Here is a 22151-nt window from a genome sequence, read left to right as displayed (position 1 = left end):
ATAAATATTTTTTATTGGGCAAAAATGCATATGGCCTAAGGTAGCCATAAGTGTTTGTAGAGTTTTATAATTATTCAAGTCAGTGTTATAAAAATTGGTTCGTGTCGGCCGGTACTCAAACAAACATTTAAACCATGAAATCAAACAAAAATGACACTGAGTATGATGGACAAAATGTAACATGATTACATAGCCATAATATTTTATTGACTAAGTTAAATATAAGATTATAGTGATATATGGTAGAAAGCTAATAAAAAGAGATTACAATTTTTCTTTAAGATTATGTTTGGTTGGATGTAAAAGTGAAGAAAAACATTTTTCCAATATTTGGTTTGCATTGAATAAAGAAAAGGAAAGAAAAATGGTGGTACTCATATTTTTATATTTGGAAAATAAGTGAAAAGAGAGAAAAATGTATGCACCGACAGTGTGTGAGTTTTATATATTGTAAATACATAATTCATTGTTCATTTTTTATCATCACTGATTCTTCAAGAAAAGTAATACAATAGTAAATGATGTGTTGACTATGCATAAATCTTTACACTCATATTATATAGATATTACACTCTACATTTAAAAAAAAAATCTTATTTCGTGTTAGCTCGAAAATTTACTAAAATTATGAAAAAACAAGAGAAAAAATGTATGTATTTACAGTGTATAAGTTTTATACATTGTCACTGATCATCTATCATTCATGTTTTATATCATTATTGACTCTTCAAAATAAGTAATACAAATTAATGTGAATGATTTATTAATTGTATATAAATTTTGACACTAATGGTACATAAATGTTACACTCAAAGAAACAAACCAACAAATATATGTCAATTTCTTTATTAATAATAATTAAAAAATGTCTCTCAAGTTTCTTTTCATTTTCTACCGTACTAAACAACTAAAAAATCATCATATTTTCTATTCATTTTCCCATCTTAACTTTTTCCCCCCTAACTTTTCTATTTTAAACCAAATATAATAGTGTTTGTTAGCGAGTTAAATCTTAGAGAAAAGATGAAAATTTCAGAACTAGTACATAAATATTCATATTTCCTAACCTTTTATTTTCTTGTGATTGAACTCATAAACAAAACTTAATATGCTAATAATTCTTAGATAATGTTATTCTTAAACTTCCCTTCAAATTACATATTAGACAAATATTATTAAATACAAATTAGTCCAAATATTGTTGGAATCTTTGGGTTTAGGGTTTAGCATATTTTCATTGGAATCTTTGGTGAATAATGTATTGGACACAATTTCATTTTTTTTTGGGTATTATTAATGGTATATCTTCTCACATATCTTGGATGGTGAACTACCTTTTAATATTTCTCGGGATTTAATAAGGTATTACACCACTAAACCATATTCTAAATTTTCATTTACTATTTTGAAAGGTAAATTTATTTTAGAAAAGTCTTAATTTTTTTTTTGTAATATCAATGATATTCTCACTTTTTATGTAATCAACTAATTTCTTTAATGATTCATAAATATCTCTCCTGATGAGTGTCACTCTCGAGAATTAAAAACAGGGAAGGAATTCATGGCAGAGAGTAAAGTACTAAATAATTGTAAACATGAAAGAGAAACACATTAACGTTAAAAAAAATGAAAGAGAATAACAACAACAACGATGTCACGCGTCGCACGCGCTTTCAAGCGGCTCCAGATTGGAGCGTAACAGAATCACTGATTCTGGTTAACGAGGTAGCGGCGGTTGAAGCAGATTGCGGCAGAGCACTTTCCTCGTACCAACAATGGAACATCATCGCCGGAAACTGTGCTGCTTTAGATGTCGGTCGGAATTTGGGACAATGTCGGAGGAAGTGGGATTCTTTGCTTTCTGAGTACTACAAGATTAGACTCTGGGAGGAATCGAAGCACGGTCGCGGTGGCGGCGGCGGCGGTGGTGGTTCGTATTGGTCTATGAAAAGTGAAAGGGTTAGGAAGAATAGGTTGCCGGAAAATTTTGATTCGGAGTTGTATAAGGCGATTGATGAACTTGTTAAAGCGCGTGAGGAACGAGGAGAGGTTGAGATTGAAAGTGATCCTGAATCGGGGAATGATGCTCTTGATGTCACTGTTGAAATTGGTATGCTTCCGTTTTCAATGTTACTGTGAGATTGCGGCTTATTATGTTGTGTTTACTGCAATTGCGGATAATCAGGATTTCAAATTTCATTTGTTGTCGTGATTGCGATTACTGTTGGGGTTACTGCGATTGTAGTCACAATTGCAATGCACATTACGGCCAATGTGCTGTGAATTATTTGGTGATTAAAAAAAGTATGTTTGAATTTGATGCGGTCTGATGTGGCATGATGCAACCCAAATATGGTCCGATTCAATTGCATTGTGGTACCACAATATTGCAGCTACATCACGTAATGTGGTCTGCAATTTGAATCAGTGCGGATAATTGTGGGATATTGCGGTTCCCTAGTTGCGGTCGCGGTGTCGTTCCCGAAATCACAATATTCCTGACATAATTGTGGTTGTGGAGTGAAATTTAAAATACTAGATGTGATATTATAGCTTAGTGATGTGAGATAATTGTTAAAAAACTTATAGTTGTGTAGAAACTTGATTGCAAAACTAGTTCAAATTTGTTATATGCATTAAAACAATATCTAATATTATATTCTGTTATGATAAAATTTGTCATTTGCTGAAAAATTAAAGGCAAAAAATGACATGAAGTATCAGGAGCTCTTAGATAACACTTAGAAGTGAAAATCATACCCCAAGTCTCACAGTTTAAATATTTCGGATCTATAAAGGATGGAGGAATGCTTCAAGTGTTATCTAATAGAAATGTGTCGTCTAAGCTTAAGGGAAACTATAAAACCTGTGATGTTGTTTGAGAGTATGAGACTAAATGTTAAGTGCTAAAACGCCAACAAGAAAACAAAGTCAAGGTACAAGTGACGAAAATGTTCGGTTGAATGAGTAAACACACAAGACAGGATGAGATTAGGAATTTATGCATTAAAGATAAAGTTGGGGTCACACCTATTATTGAAAAGACGATAAAATATCGTCTTAAGTGGTTTGGGCATGTGTGGGAAAGATCTACGAAAGTGTTAGTAAGAGGAGTAACATTAGATGGAGAGTACCTCAAATGGCCAATTGAAAAGGAAGAGGGGGATCCACAAATCTATATGTGAAATTCTTTGTTTGGTCGGGATGTCCCACATGACCTGCCTCATTGTCTTGAGAATGATTCAGATACTTGTCGGATACTCCTTTCACTAGCAATTAGTTTTGAGATGGAACATCGGCAACTATTAAATTAAACTACAATAAAAGGCCATAGATGGTTAGATACACATCTTATATTACACATTGCCAGAGTATAGATGTCTAAAACTGGATATTGAGCACTTAACAGAATGTTTGGTTCTTTATCTTTCTGCACAACACAATGTCAGTGCATGTTCAAAGAAGACTGTGATTGAAGCCTAAGTTGGGTTTTCATCTTAGATAATTGCAAAGTAAAAACATTGACAAACCGGTGAAGAGCCATGAGGATTATGGATACCTCGAGTGATTTCGCACTTGAATAATTTTGTGGGAAGTTTAAATCCAAAATCTTCGGTGTGACAATGTCCAATTTGTTAATCTTGGTGCCAGTTTTTCTTAATCCTATCTTGGATTGTGAAAATTGAATTGTAGCATGTTGTGGAATGTTCTGATGAACATGATATAATTCCATATGTTGCTTCTTTTTATCTACATTTCGAATTATTGCGGAAATGATTGCTATGTGTTGTCTTTACAGCCATTAGCAGCATTAATACCAAGTAACTTGTATCTATTTACTACTCAGTTTTCTATTGATGATTAGGGTCCAAAAGAAAAAGGCGTCAAAGTAAATCTGACAGACACCACGGAGAAAAGCCTAGGAAGTCCATCTCCGAAGAACAGGAGTATGAAAGAGGCTGTGTCGAACAAAGGCATGACGAAAACCATGAAGAAGAAGAAGAGCCTGAGAAATATGATTTAGGAGAAGAGTATTTGAAAGACTTCCTAGAAGAGAAATCCAAGTCAAAAAGTAGACCAGAAAGACCACCAAAGAGCCTTGCCAAAGAAGAGCCTCATGAAAACCACAGTATCGAGGAATCGAAGTCGTCCGGCGAAGAAAAGAAAACCTTTATTAGCAAGGAAGAAAGTGAGGAAAGAATGGCTCTGAAATTGCAAGAGTTGGCAGTGAAGATTCAAGCAATTGGTACAGAATCATTAGAATATGATGCAACTGAGACACAGAATAATGCAGAGGAATACAATGCTGAATTTACAAGAAGCCAAGGAGACAAACTCATTGAGAATTTGGGAAATTTTGCTGATACACTTAAGCAACTATGTGGTCTTCTACAAGAGTGTAAATAAAAGTTTTACTATTTGATTTTCAGAGTTATTTTGTTTCCTTGTTGTTGATCAATGATGCATAGGAGAATGTTGTTTCAACTTGTGTTCAGTGTGCTTCTTTTGCTTAAATTAAAAAAAAGAAAAAAATTTGAAGAATGGAGGACTCATTTATATACTACTATCCGTCGGGATCCTCTCCAGTAAGTACTAGGTCCAGATTCTGACATGTGGTACCTAAAAAAGTTCAAGGATCCAAAATTAATATTGTTTTTAAATTATCTCTCCCCTCACATTCCAAAACTTGTGTCTCACATACATCGGTGTATAAAATATAATTCGTAAATTGCATCCTTTAAAAAATTATCACAATCATGTGACTGAAAATTATAGAAGATATTGGAAATTTTAGAACAATTTAAACTGTCAAGTGTCAATATAAGCTAAAGTGTTCTTGTAAATGATAAAATGGTAAGGAATAAAGATGATAAGTGGTGTTGATATATTGTATGAGCTTGTAAGTATTTGAGATATGTGGGCTGAACATAATGGGTGTTAATAGGTATTTATTCAATCATTTTTGATATATAACTATAAGGGACGGAACGAGTGACCCGGACATAGACTCGAACCCGTCCTTTTTTGACGACGGGTCTGTCCCTTTTAATCGGGTTTGTCTTTTTTATTTATTTGGACGGGTCAGACCGTCACTAATTCATTGGGTTGAAATGGGTCGGGACGGATCTTGCTCACCTCTAAATAAACCAATGTTTTTTTCTGGAAGATATTTTTTTAATTAAAAATCCGAAGGCAATAATATCATGCAGAAATTTGAAGGAGAATTTCTAAACATATCTTTACAAAACATTTAGCCAAAGAAAGCTTCCTTTTTCATAAGAGAAGAATTTCTATTAACTTACCATGTTGCATATGAATGATGATCTAAGCTTGCACTATTTTGTAGTAAATTATTCACATAATGAATATCATATATTCCCTAAGAATGTTTACCAAATACTCTAACATTTTCTAACCTCTAAAGTTACTATAAGTTTCACAATTACTCATATATGTCATGACAAACACCTTAATCTATCGACACTCTTGGTTGAGTGATACTAAATAGTGGAAGTAATAGGTTACATTGCTTGATAGGACCCTACAACCTAACCTATATTCGATTTTATCATAACCAGTTGTATGCTTAGACTAGATTCATACTTTTCAAAAAGTCTATTTTATCGAGCAAACTGAGTCATAAGTTATTGAAAAAGCCTTTTAAGCTTCACATAGCAATACATATATAGATGAATCTGTATGAATATATGGAGATTAGCAATTCCCTATATATATACATATCTTACTTCATAATTTTTATTATAATATTTATAATAGTCTATCGACCTATGTATATGGACTTGTCATTCATGTTGGACTTTGAAATATGCTAAGCTATTCCCTAAAATTTAACTTTACGAAATGTGGCTAGTGTTGTACCAAGGTGCATGCTTGATTCCATGCATGTAGTAATCAATGAAGTTAACTCCTCTTCAGTACTAGAATATGAGGAGAAAATAAATATTTTTTAATTTTTTAATAAAAAATTAAAAATCATGACTGTTAATTTTTTGTTGTCACATGCCGTAATCTTCATCCGATAATGGAGGTGTGTTAACATGGAAGCAAATTAGTTCTTTCTCTATCATGCACGGAAATAATATAATGGATAGTGAATCCATGCTTTAGTAGAAGGAACAACATACTAGGTACTTTCATATTTTGTCTGAGTTGTTATATCGATCCCATGACTCATAAGTTGTCGTATATCAGTGTTGGTGACCATATGAATTTTGATATAGCAAAAATGTTTACTACAATGGGTAATGTGGTGAGTTCCTAGTTTTTGGGATTATAGAGGTATGAGAATGATGGATTAATAGGAAAAACTAAAGGTCATTTATTAATGTTCTAATTGAGGTCGAAATTTATGAAGAACAACAATAACCAATAGTTTTGTGATGACTTAATTCTATGATTATGAAGGAAACGAAAAATGATGAAATAATGGGAAACGAATGAGACAAGAAATAGATATAAGGGATGTGAGTTGAAAAAGAAAGACTAAGTTACTTGTGAGAAAAATGCTCACAATAAGGTTGGGTTAGTGAAATAGTAAAAAATAATAATAAACAGGTAAAAGATTAAAGAAGGAAGAAAAAATGTTAAATCTTCAAAACCCAACCCTGAACTTAAATTAAATTTTCTTGTTAAATTCGGATTAGGTTTCAGCACCCACAAGTTTAGTTTTTATTGTCATCTGTACTTTTAATAATAAGATTGAGTTGAGAAATAGTGTGAAAATTAAACATATCCCATAAATATAAATCAATGCGCGTTGGTTCAAGTGGTACATGTTTGATTCCTCTTAAGTAAGGGTGGAAACAGGCCAGGCCGCCTACCAGGGGCCTATTACCTGGCCTATAACAGGCCAGGCCAGGCCAGGCTTTCTTCGTAAACAGGTCAGGCACAGGCTTTTTGAAAAGCCTATTTAGTTAAATAGGCCAGGTTGTAGGCCATCCAAAAGGCCTATTAAGCCTAACAGGCCGGCCTATTTAATTATATTATGTAATATGTTCATATTATACAATTTTAATATAAGTAATATTATTATACATATGTAATATTAATATAAAAAATATAATTTAATTGTTAGGGTTAGAAGAGTCTAATTAAAAGTAGGAATATTAACCTATCTAAATGTAGATATGATGACCTATTTCAAGATGATATAGTAAAACAGGCTTTTAAACAGGCTAACAGGCCAGACCAGGCTTTTAAACAGGCCAGTCCTAGGCTTTGAAATTTTTTTTAAACAGGCTAACAGGCCAGACCCAGGCTCCTACATACTATATAGGCTGGGCCTGTTTAAGGCAAAGCCTAGCCTGACCTGGCCTGTTTCCACCCTTACTCTTAAGCAAGGTCTTGGGCTCGAGTGTGTGGATGAAAAAATACCCACTGAGAGAGTTAGTCCGAGATACTTATGAAACAATACATGTGAAAACCAAAAAAATATCCGATAAATATAAGTGGTTTGAAAAGCCCTATCCCATAAATATTTATATATTTGGGCCATAGCCCAATCCCATAAAATAGAAAAGAAAGAAAGAAGACATAAACTGATATATCTATTCTCTCACTCTGCAACACTTTGGAGGCTGCAGCAACAAAATCAAAAACCCTCTTCTTCTTCTTCAAATGGTGTTTCAATGAATTGAAGAAAATGAAGTTATAAAAAACAATGATTAAACTACAAAGAAGCTTCACTACTTCTTCAACTTCTACTTTCTCAACACATTCTCTCTCTCTTCGCCACTTCTTCATGGTAACTTCATTCTCTATTTTTATTCTTATTTACTATACCCACAAAAAAATTGTTACTTTTCTTCCATTATTATCATATTACTGATACCATAGTAAATAAAAAAATTAAGCTTTATAATATATACAGTCATTACAAAAATGGTGTTGTAATGAAATGAACAAAATTATGCTCTATTTGCATAAAAGTAGAATAAGAAATAGAACTATTATTTGCAAATGCAACTTTTTTATTTTGGGTTGTGGGGATAATATAATGTTTTTGTTTTTATTGTGTATTGGTTCCACAGTTTCAATTTAGAATGCTTCAGAGTTCCCCAAACTCTTGCTTACAATACACGGCATTAGGCGTTGGCATTGGAAATAGTATCCAATGCCAAAGATGTTTCCCCAAAGTTAAGATTGGAGTAAAACCAAAAAACTATTCTAATATTCGGCCGAGTTTTCGTTCCTTCAACGGAACACGTAGTGGTGGTGGTGGTGGTGGTTCTAGGTGTATAGCAGCATCTCTTGGTGATTTTGGTTTTATGTATCCGGGGAATGGTATTGGAAGGAGTTTGATAAGTGATGGAGGTTTTCCTAAGAGATTTTCGTCAAATGTCAAGAAAGCAACGGATAATAAAAAGAAAGGGGTCAAAGCTCTCACTGTTCATGCTAAAGATAAAGATGCAAGTGATGTTGCCCCTGCCTCTAATGATGTTGTTGTTAATGGGGTGGCTTCGAGGAAAAGTTCCGATGGAGTCAAGAAAAAACTGAAGAAGGTGTCACCGGTATCAACTCCTCCTTCGGATGCTGCAAGTGATAAGAAGGACACTAAAGTTGCTGCCAAAAAGAAGAAGCCGTCGAAAAGCAAGAAAAACAGCATGGTTGCCGAGTTGAAGAAGACATCTAATTCTAGTGAACCAAAAGCTGATAGTACAGTTGAAGAAGTTCCAGATAATAATGCTTCCACGAAGAATCAGACAAAGAAAAAAAGTGGGAACACTACTCAGGCAGAACAGGTGAAATCGTCCCTAGGGAAATTTACCGACAAGCCACTATATCCTCCTACTGGAAAGACTGTGCTGGTTGTGGAGTCTGTTACAAAGGCGAAGGTCATTCAGGGATATCTTGGCGATATGTATGAAGTCTTGCCGAGTTATGGCCATGTTAGAGACTTGGCTGCAAGGTCCGGATCTGTGCGACCTGATGATGATTTTAGTATGGTGTGGGAGGTTCCGTCTCCTGCCTGGACTCATCTGAAGAGCATCAAGGTTGCACTCAGCGGGTACATTCTCTCATCCATCTCATCCACTTGCTCTAGTTTTTGGTTATATATATTGTATCTAAATGTATAATATATATGTATATATTTGTATGGAGATTACATATATTCTCTACGGAGCTAGTCTTGTTGGTTCTTGAATAAGATGTTATTAGTGTAATGAGGACCTTCACGATTTACTTGGATAGGATTCTTACCATTCCATTTCCATGTTGTCTTTATGTGTAAGTGGTTGATAACATGTCTCTTGCTTAATTATTGTACCTTGATTCTCAGAGCAGAAAACCTTATTCTTGCGTCAGATCCCGATCGCGAGGGAGAGGCTATTGCTTGGCACATTGTCGAGATGTTACAACAACAAGGTGCTCTGCATGATAATATTTCTGTAGCAAGGGTTGTCTTTCATGAAATAACGGAAAAGGCTATAAAAGGTGCTCTGCAAGCACCACGAGAGATTGATGTCAGTTTGGTCCATGCTTACCTTGCACGGCGTGCTCTTGATTATCTGATTGGGTTTAATATTTCACCATTACTATGGAGGAAATTACCAGGTTGCCAATCAGCTGGAAGAGTTCAATCCGCCGCACTTTCACTTATATGTGATCGAGAAATGGAAATTGACGAGTTCAAACCAAAGGAGTATTGGACTGCCGAGGCCCATTTGAAAAGAAAAGAGCCAGGGTCAAATGAGGACCTTAATTTTCCTGCTCACTTGACCCATTTTGATTCAAAAACGTTGAATCAATTTTCAATTACTTCCAATACAGAGGCAACGGATGTCGAAAACAAAATAAACTCAGCAGAATTTCAGGTTATTAGGTTGAAAAGAAACAAAATTCGAAGAAATCCTCCTACACCTTATATAACATCAACACTTCAACAAGATGCTGCAAACAAATTACATTTCGCAGCAAGTCACACAATGAAGGTACTTGAATTTTTACTTATTCCTACTCTATTATCCCTTGCATGATATAACTGCCGCTGTAATTTTTGAAGTTTTATTTCCGGTCGGATTAATATATATTGTTTTAATTTATCATTAATTTCTATTTCCCTATGATTGCAGCTTGCTCAGAAACTATATGAGGGAGTCGAACTTTCTGATGGTAAAGCAGTGGGTCTGATAACATACACCAGAACAGATGGATTACATGTAGGTATCACTTTGGTAACGTTTAGTGGTTGAACAGAATGAAGTGTTCTGTTGCATTCCCTTTGGTTTCAGTCTTTTTAGTAGAACCAATATGTCATACATTTTAACAATATGCTCTTCTCCATTTATAAAATGCATCAAGCATGGAATAAAACGCATGCCGTGTTCTGTCCCATTATAACATATCGTGCTATAAAATGTACCGAACATGAAATAGAATTCATATGTTATGCTCTGTCCCATTCTAACATGTCTACCAAACCCTATCTTTGGTTGCATGAATGTGGTAAAATGCTGCAAACTTCTCTAGTTGCAATTGTATCGCTATATCATTAATTGTCGATAAAAGCTTACCATGTCATCTCAATAATCTCTTTTCCTCACATTTCGTGTTGTATTTCACCCATTTAATCTTGTATTTTTGTTTATCTACTTAGTTCTTGAAGCTGCTTCTCGAAGGAAGTTGGGCATGTGTGCAAGATATAATAATTGCAATAATTGTCTGCACATAATCATTTCAACTTCTAACATTTCATTCTGAATTTCTTTCTTAGATTTCTGATGAAGCTGTTACCAATATACGCGCCTTGATCACTGAAAGGTGACATACACATCTCCATACAATTTTCACATATGCAAGTTTCATCGTAGATAGTATTTCACTATACAGCCACAGTAGTAACAATTTTATTTATATTATTTCATCACATTTATTTCACGAAGGTATATTTCCAATAGACACACCGTTAGGATTTCAAACTATAGAAATGTAAGAGCTTATGGGGACAATTGTGAGTGATTGCACTCACCTGGCTGTATTTATACACTCAACAAATAAATACATCTTACATTTACATGAACAATAGATGGAAATTGTTTCCTACAATTCTAATTTTTAAAGCCTAATTCAAGTCGATTACAATTTCTAGACATCAACTCCGACTTAGTTGTGACTACACTAAAGCTACATATTAAAAATGTACTTAATTCTAACACGACCCCCTTCAACGTGGAGCATTTATGTCATAAACACGTTAGAAATAAAATAAATCCAAGGTCCTTTAAGGGATTTAGTAAATATATCAGCTAGTTGTTCATTGTGTTGACAAAATCAATCATGATATCTACTTAAAGAATCTTCTCTCTGAAAAACTTGCAGCCAATCTCTATATGTTTGGTCCTTTTATGAAAAAATTGGGTTAGATTTAGCAAGTTTCGATTGGTTTTTTTAATGTACGTTTATTGTATGCAGGTATGGACAAGAGTTTGCCGCACAAAGTGCACCAAAATATATTAAAAAGGTGAAAAATGCACAAGAGGCCCATGAAGCCATTAGACCGACCGACATACAAAAGTTACCATGTAATATGATGCGTGCTTTCATAAATAATTTACTTTAATGGTGAACCATGGGTGACAGCTAATAGTAGAAATTCTTGATGGTTTGTCAGCTATGCTTGTTGGGGTACTAGATGAAGAATCCTTGAAGTTATACACACTTATTTGGTCACGAACAGTTTCATGTCAGATGGAACCAGCTGTCTTTGAACAGGTTATACTTCTGAATTTCATTCAATATAAAGTATATGGACTTTTGAAAGTAGATTTTGATGTAGCTGCCTTTTGCTAGTTTGTGCACATGTGAATGGCTGTTGATTAACTTAGAATCCAAAATGCTGCCACCTTTTGGTTATAGATGTTTCGGGGTGACAGTATCTTTTGAAGTTATGGATACTTCCATAGCGACTGCATTTGGTCTAGGTTAGCTATCTGGGTTTACTTGATAGTATCTGTGCTTGACTTCGTGGCTTGTTTGGTTGCAACTCAGTTTTAGATGAAGCCTTATTGATTTTTCTCCATATTTTGATGGGAGGGTTAAGTTGGATACATGGCATTGTCTAAGCATATTCCTCTCTCTGTCTGTCTTATTTATAGCAGATAACCAAGTAGGGTCTGTTTTATTTGTTATTTTTGGGTCTTGGTTTGGTAGAATGAAATAATTGTTCATGTAATTCGTTGTGCCGAATCATCTTCGCAGGTCAACCAATGGTAAATTTATGCATTTATTCTAGAGAAAGATCACTAACAAATTCCATTTGGGTTCACAGAGAGTTTATTTGCTTTAACCTGATGTTGTTACTTTAAGCAGATATGTTCCCTAACATCTTTTGATTTCAGATACAAATTGATATTGGAAATGCTGGTGAGTCTATTATTTTACGATCTACCAGCTCAAGGGTTGACTTTGCTGGATACCGGGCAGTTTTTACGGTATGGTTAGTTCTATATTCCGGTGAAATGATTTTACTTAGTCTTACATTAGGTTGTAACATTCATATACCATTTGATAGTGTGTCACAGTTAATAATACTTTTATTTGTTAATTATTTATCATTATTCTTTTTATTTTTTATCAAATATTATTTTTGTTAATAATTATTACCAGTTAATAACTTGCAACTGGGCAAATCTAGTACAATTAGATTTCATGCAAGACTTTTGTATAAAAATCAATCTTCAAAGTTCTTCTATTGCCTATATGCTTTAAAGTAAATGTTCGGCATCTATACTTATGTTTTGACCTTGAACATGATCCTGTTAGTTGTAGCTTAAAATCTTCGGGAAATAGTTTCCATCTTGTTTGCTATGTGTATGCAGAAGCTACTACAGAAAAAGATTTCATAAAGAAAGAAGAGATACTTTGAGAGTAGGGAAATATGGCGTCCATAACAAAAGAAAGTGGTGTATTTAATGAAGAGAAAGTATTATTATGACATATTTCTAGGAATGTATGAAACCAATCTGGAATTATAAATGCTAATAAAAATGTTTCTCTAAACAAATGCCATACAGTAACAATTTTTGTAACAACATCTCTAGGAATTTGATTGTCATGCATGTAATTCCAAACCTCGAAACAAATGCCACCTTATACTTTGTGGCAAGATAGTCTCGAAAGAGTTAGAATATATCCAATGTTTACTACAAACGTCAAACAGCCAATCCCATAACATAACAACCTTGCATACTAACAATGTAAAAAGTGAAACTGATTTTGTGTGAATTGCTTTGATAGTTCGTTCACTCTCTTCACTTGTAAACCAGGACAATGCAACCAAGACATTAGGCATTTAATGTAGTTTGCATTTGAATTCAGATTCAAATTGCTATTGTGTAATTATGATAGTTTTTGAGCTATCTTTTTATCTGGCTATTCCCTGTTTCAATTTTCGATTTGTTTAGTACCAAGTACCAACCCTCCTATAATTTAAGCTGTTAGGTAGAGTTGTTAGCCAAGAAAGTGGCAGAAAATTTCGACATGTATCTATATATGATTAGGTCACTAGACTGGTGTTTCCTGATTTATGTACATTTCCTGCTGTTCCAGGACATTGAAACTGAGGCCGTTCAAGATAAAGGAAATGATGGATCCAACCGTGATCAGCATTTTGGGGTTTTAAGTTCCTTGAAGGTAATGTTTTCTGAAAAAATCCAATCTTTGTTTATGTTATTGAAAAAAATATAATTTCATGCCTTCTTATTTGCAGCCGGTGCCTTTTTTGTTTATTTAGATAGGACAGTGTTCTTGCCTTTCTTGTGGTGATTTGTCATTGCTTTTCTCAAAGGGTTGCCTTTGACAGATATACAGATAGACTGGAAAAGGCTTTTGTGATAATGTTTTCCATTTTATATACTTTTCTTGTGATATTGTTTTATTTTCGACATAATTACTCCCAAGTCTTGACTTTTGCTTGAACGTTTGTGAATGCCATACACTATGCAACTCATTGTCCTTCATTGACTTCATTTTGTAGCAAGGGGATCCATTACTACTTGTTCAAGCAGAGCTTAATCAGCACCATACGCAACCACCACCACGTTACAGTGAAGCATCATTGGTATGTCATCATGTTTCTTTTATTAAGATTAAATGGGTCCTATAGACCATAAGTATGCTGCTTTCAGCTGGTACTACTACTGTATTGTTGCATGTTGAAGTAATGCATGATATCTGATTCCTAAAGATGGGTTCTGCCGATATACATCGGATTTTACCATACATACAGCCTTTGAATAGTGCTGTTGTTAGGTTTAGAAATGTAGATTTTATTTAACGTGTTGAAATAACGAGTAATTGATATATAGATAGTAAATCAGGAAGAATGCAATTCATAGAAATAAATTCCTCATGCCTGCCTTATTATTAACTATTTTCTTCTTTTTGAGCTTGGCATACCAAATTAAGCTTATATATTTTATGGCTGGTTGTCGACTAATAACACTTTTCTCAAACTCTATAACCTATGCTGTTGGCTGGTGCACTGAGTCGTTATATATGAATTAGAAAGACTTGGGTTCATGGTGAATCATATATGTGACAATATATTCATACATGGAGTCTTTTAATGTGTACGTTTTATAATTTTTAATTTAAAATGCACTATGCGCTGGAGTTCATTATAACACATATTTGGGTTGGCCAGCTGGAGGACAGAGAGTGTTCATTTATTTTTACAATTTGTATTTACCGTGTTCTTTTTGTTTGGGGATTTTCCTTATGATATTTCATTAATAGGTTAAGAAGCTTGAGGAGCTCGGGATTGGAAGACCTTCGACATATGCATCCACATTGAAAGTTTTGAAGGTACTTGACTTGTGGACAATCTAGGTTTATAACTGTACTACTTCTCATTTATCCTTTATCACTTTAAGCCTAAAAATTTAAACCGAGTTGTGGTTTACGGAGATATTTATGTAAGTTTGTTCAGGGTTTCAATTCAGCTAAAGTGTCTTTTAAGTTACTTAGTCTCTTCTCCATTTTTACCACACACCAGTCAGAAACTGGTAGGAGCTTGTTCTGAACTGAGATCAAGGATAACATACAAAAATGGTGGTGCATCTTGGTGTGCATGCAAGGCACTTTGGCACTAAAGTTAGGATTTGGATAGTGTAAGAAGCTTGAGATACATAGTTGAGGTTGAGTGGCTAAACCCTTTGTTTTATAATTTGGATTGTTGCTTAATTGGAGAGTGATCCGCTGGAGATTCAGTTTCCTTATAATTAGGAATCTCGGAGAACATGTGGGGATTTGATCCCTCTACCCGCATTTGTTGTGAGATTCTATTACAGCTCTAAACTCCATCTACAAGGTGGACTTACGGGTGATTGGGTTGGTGTTGACCTCGGTGCGCATCATATATCACCTGGCTTGAGTCACGCCGTAGTGGGTCCTGCTCTGGGAACCCGGAATCCCGTCCAGAGTAGTGAGCTAGTGATAAATTGACTTGTCTATCTCATTCCATTAGCAGTTCCTATGATTGCTAATATGTGTGTGTAATAAGATCTAACAATTGCTTGTTCATGTCACATGATTCACAGCCATTGTTGGCCACTCATTGTATGACCTATCGATATTGTGAAATGAAGGTGTTCCTCTAGGTTAGGATCCTCGAGGAGAGATCGAGTCAAGCTTGGAGTGTACCTTCTATGTTAACTTTAGATTAATAATTTCCCGTTCAACATGTATAATAGAACACACTTGTTTTACTGCTTCAGGAAATTTAAGTGTCAGATTAAGAAAGAAGTGCCGAGTACATAATAGAAACCTCTAGGAAATAAGAAGTAAATATTTATCAATCAACTCCTACATATGTTCCTTCTTGAGTTATGAGTTTGTCTTTGTTGAGCTTGATATAGTGATAGTTCTCTCCATTGAAACAATTAATAAATAAATTTTCATTTACGATTGAGAATTCGACCTTGTCTATTTTAAAACTTTCCCTTTTTTAATTCTTTTCCCTATCCAAATTTAGATATGATGGATTTGGTAATTGTTGTATTCTGTTGCTATTTTTTAATTTATTATTTCTACATTTTTACTGCATCTTGCATGTAGTCACATTTAAATGTCATTTTGAAATAATTAAAATCCTCAATTGTTTGTTGCCACAGGATAGAAACTATGTGATAGTGAAAAGTCGTGTTCTGACTCCAGAATTTCGTGGTCGCATGGTAAGCTTTGTAATTATAAGTTTCGAATTTATTATACTAACATTAATGTTGAAAAATCAATAAAGAAAATAATAACTACTTTTATTTATACCATTTGTAAAAATAAAATGTGCCACTTGGTGGTGGTTGTGTGTTTGATCCTCCATACCAATATTTTGTAAAAATTAAGTCATTTTCATTAAAAAATTAATTTTAAATGAAAACTGGCCGGTATGACCGCTACGGTTCAATTGAAAACCGGCCGGTATGACCAGTTTTGCCCAATATGATTGCATGACTGGTATAATTGTTGTGCCATATCGGTATTGGCACTGGTTCACCAGTTTTCCAGTTGAACCGGCCAGTTCGAACCGGTTTTCACAATGCTGCTTGTAGGTGGACTAAAAAACAGAAAGACAAAAAAATATGATTTTGCAAGATACATATTTTTAACATTTATAAAATTATTAGTGCAGGCCTCCTTATGCTCATTGAGCAATAAGCTCTCTCATTGATAAGCCTTTTCATTTCAATTCCCTGCAATTCTGAAAATGTCTTCTGCTCCTGAGACAGAAGAATGAGATAAAGAGTGCAATTTCCGTTTCAAATATTTTATGACTAATTCATGCTAGGATTATCTTTTCACTCTGTAGAAGTTTGAGATGTGCAGGGATTTATGGTTAGTATTTATTCCACTTTTTTTGTATGTTTAGGTCTCGGCTTTTCTTTCTCATCATTTTTCAGAGGTCACAGACTACAGTTTCACTGCCGATATGGAAACCGAGGTATCTTAACTCCTGATCCCTTCAAATGTATTATCAAACTATTAAGATGAAACTTATATTGTACTTTTGACACGAAGGCTCCTTTGCTATTTTTTTTAAAAATTTATTGATCTTTTCGCTTGCTATTTTTTTCCTCTTCAAAATTCTCTTATTGACTGTCCAAGGTAGTTGGTTGTTATTACCTACTATTTCAAATTGTTTATTAAATTTCTCATTCTTGATTCAGCTTGATAATGTTTCTGCCGGATTAACCGAATGGAAAGGCCTCCTTAGAGATTACTGGACACGGTTTAAATCGTATTGTGACCGTACTTCTAATGTTCATATTCACCAGGTATGACTATCCTTTGCTCAAGGTTTGATATTTTTGAGATCAGATGTTTACAATGCACTTTGTAGGTTTACATATCCAGTCAATGACCATGATAGCCTGGAAAATATTGCTACTGCAGCAATGGTGTTTTAGTTTTTCAACTCATTAAAAGGTTTTTGTACTTGCAGGTTGAGAAGATGTTGGAAAAAAAGTTTGGGGATTATTTATTTGCTTCTCTCCCAGATCAGAGCCGGGTGTGTCCAAGGTAAGATATGCCATGTTACGTTTGGAACTATTAATACCAAATAGAAATGGCATGTTGCAGATTTGGTAGCTACATACGGCTATTTCCCCTCATATGGTGGCTGTGTGTAGTGCGTGTTGAGACTTGAGAGTCGACTCTCCATTTATTTTTACATTTTTGTACATAAATGTTTCTTTATGGAGCTCTTTCCTGGGCATTTTTGGAGAGTTTTGGGTTTGCATGAGGTCCTTGGACCAGTTTCTGTTGGCTAGCATTATGTTAATTGGTTTTGAGAGAACAAAAGAAGTTAAGTTCTTGTGGCAATGTGCATTTTCTTCCAGAGTTCGGTGTATTGAATGGTGATATATATAGCATTTAGAGTTTACCTCTAGCTAACATGGATAGCCATTTTGAGCCATATGATTTGGTTGATTACATCGAGTTATCTCATGCGCTATAGATGTTATTGTGGCATGACATGTTTAGCAGTGGACTTGGATATAAAGCTTTTGTCTTGTGTCCATCATGATGCTGTATTTTAATAATTTTGCCTTGCTGTTTTAGCAGAAAGAGTTTTTAAAATGAATTTGCATCCTTTATTGTGATTATATCGATTTACATGTTTGTAAAACGTGGCATGTTGATTACGTTCATCATATGCTGTCAGATTTGTTTTTCAAATATTGTCTTGATATCATTCGATTGATCTTTTTTCAGTTGTATGGAAGGCACTCTGATTTTCAAAGTGAGTAGATTTGGTTCTGGCTACTTTATAGGCTGTGATCAACATCCGAGATGCAAGTGAGTATTTTACCGTGTATTTAATTTTAATAATTTTTTTAACTTTAAACTGATGTGACTTATGCAATGCTGTATATGTTATTTGCTACTTTACACATTTGGAAGAACGGTGAATTATAATATTGTGTTCTATTCAATGGGAGGAAATCATATGATTTCCGTACAATTTGATTCTTTCAATCAAAATATATAATGAAGCAAAAAATCTGTGGCATTCCAAATATATTTTATCTATGTTCTGCAAGAGGATCTTTTAGGATACAAGTAGACACCATGATAATACATAAAATCTCATCGAAAACAAAGATGAGATAGTGACTGAATTTGTTAGAACTCGAATCGATTTTGTACCTTTTTCTTTGCTATTAGTATATTTTTTGTTATTCTTACTGTTCATTTAGGTATATGCCTAAAATTGTATGGTTTGGAGGAGCACATTGGATCTTATCAATTTTGTGACTGCTCTTTTTCTTGGGTTCATTAAAAAATTGAACTTTCCTTTCATAATATCTTGTTAGAAGTTATGAGTAGATGCATCATGAGTGATTCTAGTTATTGCTGAAAACAGGTATATTGCTAAAACGTTATACGGTGTAGACGAGGACGAAGATACGCCTGAGCCAAACACTACAATAGAGGAACCAAAACTCTTAGGTGTTAGCAGTGGTTCAAATGAAAAGGTTTGCATAAGATCTCATGCTTGGTTATATTTATACGGCAATGGCGTAACTTATTTTTTTGGACTGCTGAATATAATGTCTATACTAAATGGCATTGCTTTTCCCTCAGGTTCTTTTGAAAAAGGGTCCTTACGGGTTTTATATTCAACTCGGGGAAGACAGGAAAGGATACATACCGAAAAGATCCTCTGCCTCTCATGTATGTCACATTTATATTTTCAACTTGTTGAGCCATTTTGATATTTCTTTAGGCTGTTGATATTAACGGAATTTTTGTTTATCTTAGATCAAGGATGTGGACTCTATCACCCTTGAAGATGCACTTGAGTTGCTAAAATACCCATTGACATTGGTATATTTCTCAATTTGTTTTGATTTTCATGCCACATTATAATTAAAATTATACGAATTTTTAGTGTATCAAAAGTATATTTTGTGCTAAAGGTTAAATTAATTTGTAGGTCACTGATTTTTTGGGGAAATTTTAAATTGGCCCCTAAACTAAAAAAAATGTAATTGAGTCCATTGACTAACAATAAGGTTTCAAAATGGATCCATGATCCATCAACTGGTCATTCTTCGGTCCCTAAAACTTTTTGAAAATTTCCAATAGGTCCCCTTACTATTTTGAGAAAATTCACATAGGTCCCTATACGTTTTAGGAACTCCAATAGAACTTTAACGGAGAAAAGTTGAGGGACTAAAATACAAATTTTCTGTGTCCAAGTTCTATTTTTTTAGTTTAGGGACGCTTTGAATTTCCCCAGCAACTTAGAAACCTATAGACTAATTTAACCGTAATCTCAAATATATTCTGTTGGATTTCAAAACAATCTTGGATTTGCATGAAATTTTATTAGAAAGATATGTACAATGCGTACTTTCAATCAAATGATGGATTTTTGTTCCTAAAATTCAACCTACAAAATGTTACTCACATACTTTGATGTTTGCTTCTGGTTAGGGTAACCACCCCGATGATGGACAGCCTGTCATATTAAAGCTTGCCAGAGTTGGATTTTCTGTTAGATATCGCCGTACAATTGCATCGGTTCCTAAGGTATGATTATAGTTTCGGACATTTTTCTTTGTAGATACTATTTCCTTCCCATAATTTGGTAGTTGTGTGTGTTCCAAGTCACACACCCTTGCATTTATAATACTAGAAGGGTTATCATGAATGGTATGTAATAATTGCAATGATTGTAAAACAAATCCTAACAATTTGCCATGTGCTAAATGTGGTATTACTAACACTCCCCTCATGCTGATGCTTATTAAGCTTGTTACATGAAAATATACGAGCTTCTCTCAACACCCGAATCTTTGAAATCGAGATTAAGGCTAGCATCTGCTTCTAGGACAAAGATGAGGCTGATGTGATTCATAAAAATCACCATCGTCGATGGGAAATGAGTCACTACTAAATATGATTTATTAGTGGGAGAGGAGGCATCATCGAAAGATTTTGGTGTACTATTCGTCAGTGGGTAAGGAGGCACCACCGAAATGACATCGGTGGGAATAGCCACTGGTATGATCCACTAGTGGGATAGGAGGCACCATTGGAGTGATTGTCAGTGGGAAAAGAAGCCACAGTTATGATCAATTAGTAGGAGAAGGATGGTCTAACGAACACCGAAGAAGCATGAACTAGAGCAGAGCCAAACCACATTTCATTTTTTCTGAGACATTCACATGGACATGGATATGATGCCACATCTGGATAGAGGAGTTAAGTATGTACCCTGTACAAGAAAGAGCTGCCTATATAGTGTGTGGGTACTCCCAGACATGCGTTTGAAAGGGTGGCGTGAGTGACTGAAGCATTGAGAACCGAAGAGCTCGTGCAGGCACATGATTCACCGGAATGGGTCTTGTACCATTGGACTGATCGGCGGAAGATGAGCCAATTGGTGGAGTCGTTAGCCAGAAAGGACGCCAGACGGATGTGGATGGCAGCAGTGGACACGGCTGTCAGAGTGATAACACAAAGGAAAAAATAAAGGTTCAGCAACTGCAGAGGTGGCTGGTGCTGGCAAAGAGAGGTGACAAATAGGACTTTCGGGAGACAGATCGGGCAATGGAAAGTAATGAAACATGTCACCGAGGATAGTACCATATTGTACTTGATAATTGTGTGTGTTCATGCCACACACCCTTCATTTATAAATCTAGGAGTTCCAAGAATTGCATTGTAATAATTACAACAGTTGCAAATCAAGTCCTAACATCAATGCATATCAATTTCTGATTTGCATATATATGCTAAATGTGCTATTTCTAACAGTTACAAAGCAAGATAATTCTGCAGCTAAATTAGTTAGTACTTGTTGAATTCTAGAGTTTTAGGTAGGGAAGAAGGAAAGTAGTTTAACCTATACTTAAAATAGTATGACTGATATTAGTATGATGTGTGTAATATCTATCCACTCTCCGTGTAAAGATTTATACACAGTCGAAGAGTCAATGATGATTGAAAATAAATCGAATAAATCGTATATAATGAAACTCTTACAATCGGTGCATATATTTTTTTCTCCTTCTTTTACTGTTGTATTTTGTTGTGATTCATTTTACTTGTTATTTCAGGACATGAAGCCCAGTGAAGTGACCTTTGAAAAAGCTCTTGAACTTTTGTCAGGTAAAGATGTGAGGCAATCTGGTAGACCAAAAGGAAAATCAAAATCTAAAGAAGTTGAAGCTATTGAATCTTTTTGAAATCTTCATCAATTATTTTTTAAAGGTGTATGCTAATTTTGGACTAGTAATTTTTGTTATTCCCTTTTTGGTTAGCTGTGTATAACTGTAGACCAATCTGATATTTTTTATTCATAGGAATATTTGTTATGAATAGTTGAATATTTATTTAAAATTGTATCCAAGAGATAGAATAAATTATTGTCCAATATATTTGTATTTCATTTTTTGGATACTTGAATCTGGTTGGGATATAGAAAACTTGTATCTTACAGGGATATCACATTATCTAAGATGTATGTACGGGGAGTGTATGAGTTTTATACATTGTTATTATATTATCCACCATTCATATTTAATCATCATTTACTCTTTAAAAAAGTAATACAAATGAGTGATAGATGATATATTGAATGTAAATGTTTATACTGACATATCATTATAAATTTTATAGTG

The 22151-nt window shown here is 34.4% G+C and overlaps 2 protein-coding genes across 3 annotated transcripts; both read left to right on the top strand.

Moving 5' to 3' along the window:
• LOC109344453 (trihelix transcription factor ASR3) lies at positions 1560-4546 on the top strand. Of its 2 annotated transcripts, XM_019583263.1 has the most exons (3): positions 1560-1928; positions 1962-2110; positions 3866-4546. In XM_019583263.1, exons 1-3 carry the CDS (start codon positions 1627-1629, stop codon positions 4405-4407), a joined length of 993 nt encoding a protein of 330 aa, XP_019438808.1. In that variant the 5' UTR covers positions 1560-1626; the 3' UTR covers positions 4408-4546. The 2 variants fall into 2 exon arrangements, with proteins under 2 accessions (XP_019438808.1, XP_019438807.1); XM_019583262.1 differs by having other exon boundaries at positions 1560-2110.
• Positions 7619-21914, top strand: LOC109344452 (DNA topoisomerase 1). Its single transcript, XM_019583261.1, has 21 exons — positions 7619-7765; positions 8052-9028; positions 9302-9953; positions 10095-10181; positions 10736-10782; positions 11434-11543; positions 11633-11733; positions 12360-12452; positions 13570-13653; positions 13997-14080; positions 14758-14826; positions 16134-16193; positions 16886-16957; positions 17184-17291; positions 17459-17535; positions 18232-18315; positions 18884-18995; positions 19105-19194; positions 19282-19347; positions 19960-20055; positions 21588-21914. Exons 1-21 carry the CDS (start codon positions 7682-7684, stop codon positions 21714-21716), a joined length of 3282 nt encoding a protein of 1093 aa, XP_019438806.1. The 5' UTR covers positions 7619-7681; the 3' UTR covers positions 21717-21914.

This window comes from Lupinus angustifolius, chromosome LG03, assembly GCF_001865875.1.
Source record: "Lupinus angustifolius cultivar Tanjil chromosome LG03, LupAngTanjil_v1.0, whole genome shotgun sequence".
Lineage (NCBI taxonomy): Eukaryota > Viridiplantae > Streptophyta > Magnoliopsida > Fabales > Fabaceae > Lupinus > Lupinus angustifolius.
Note: the sequence above shows the minus strand (reverse complement) of the source record. Positions and strands in the feature narration are given on the sequence as shown.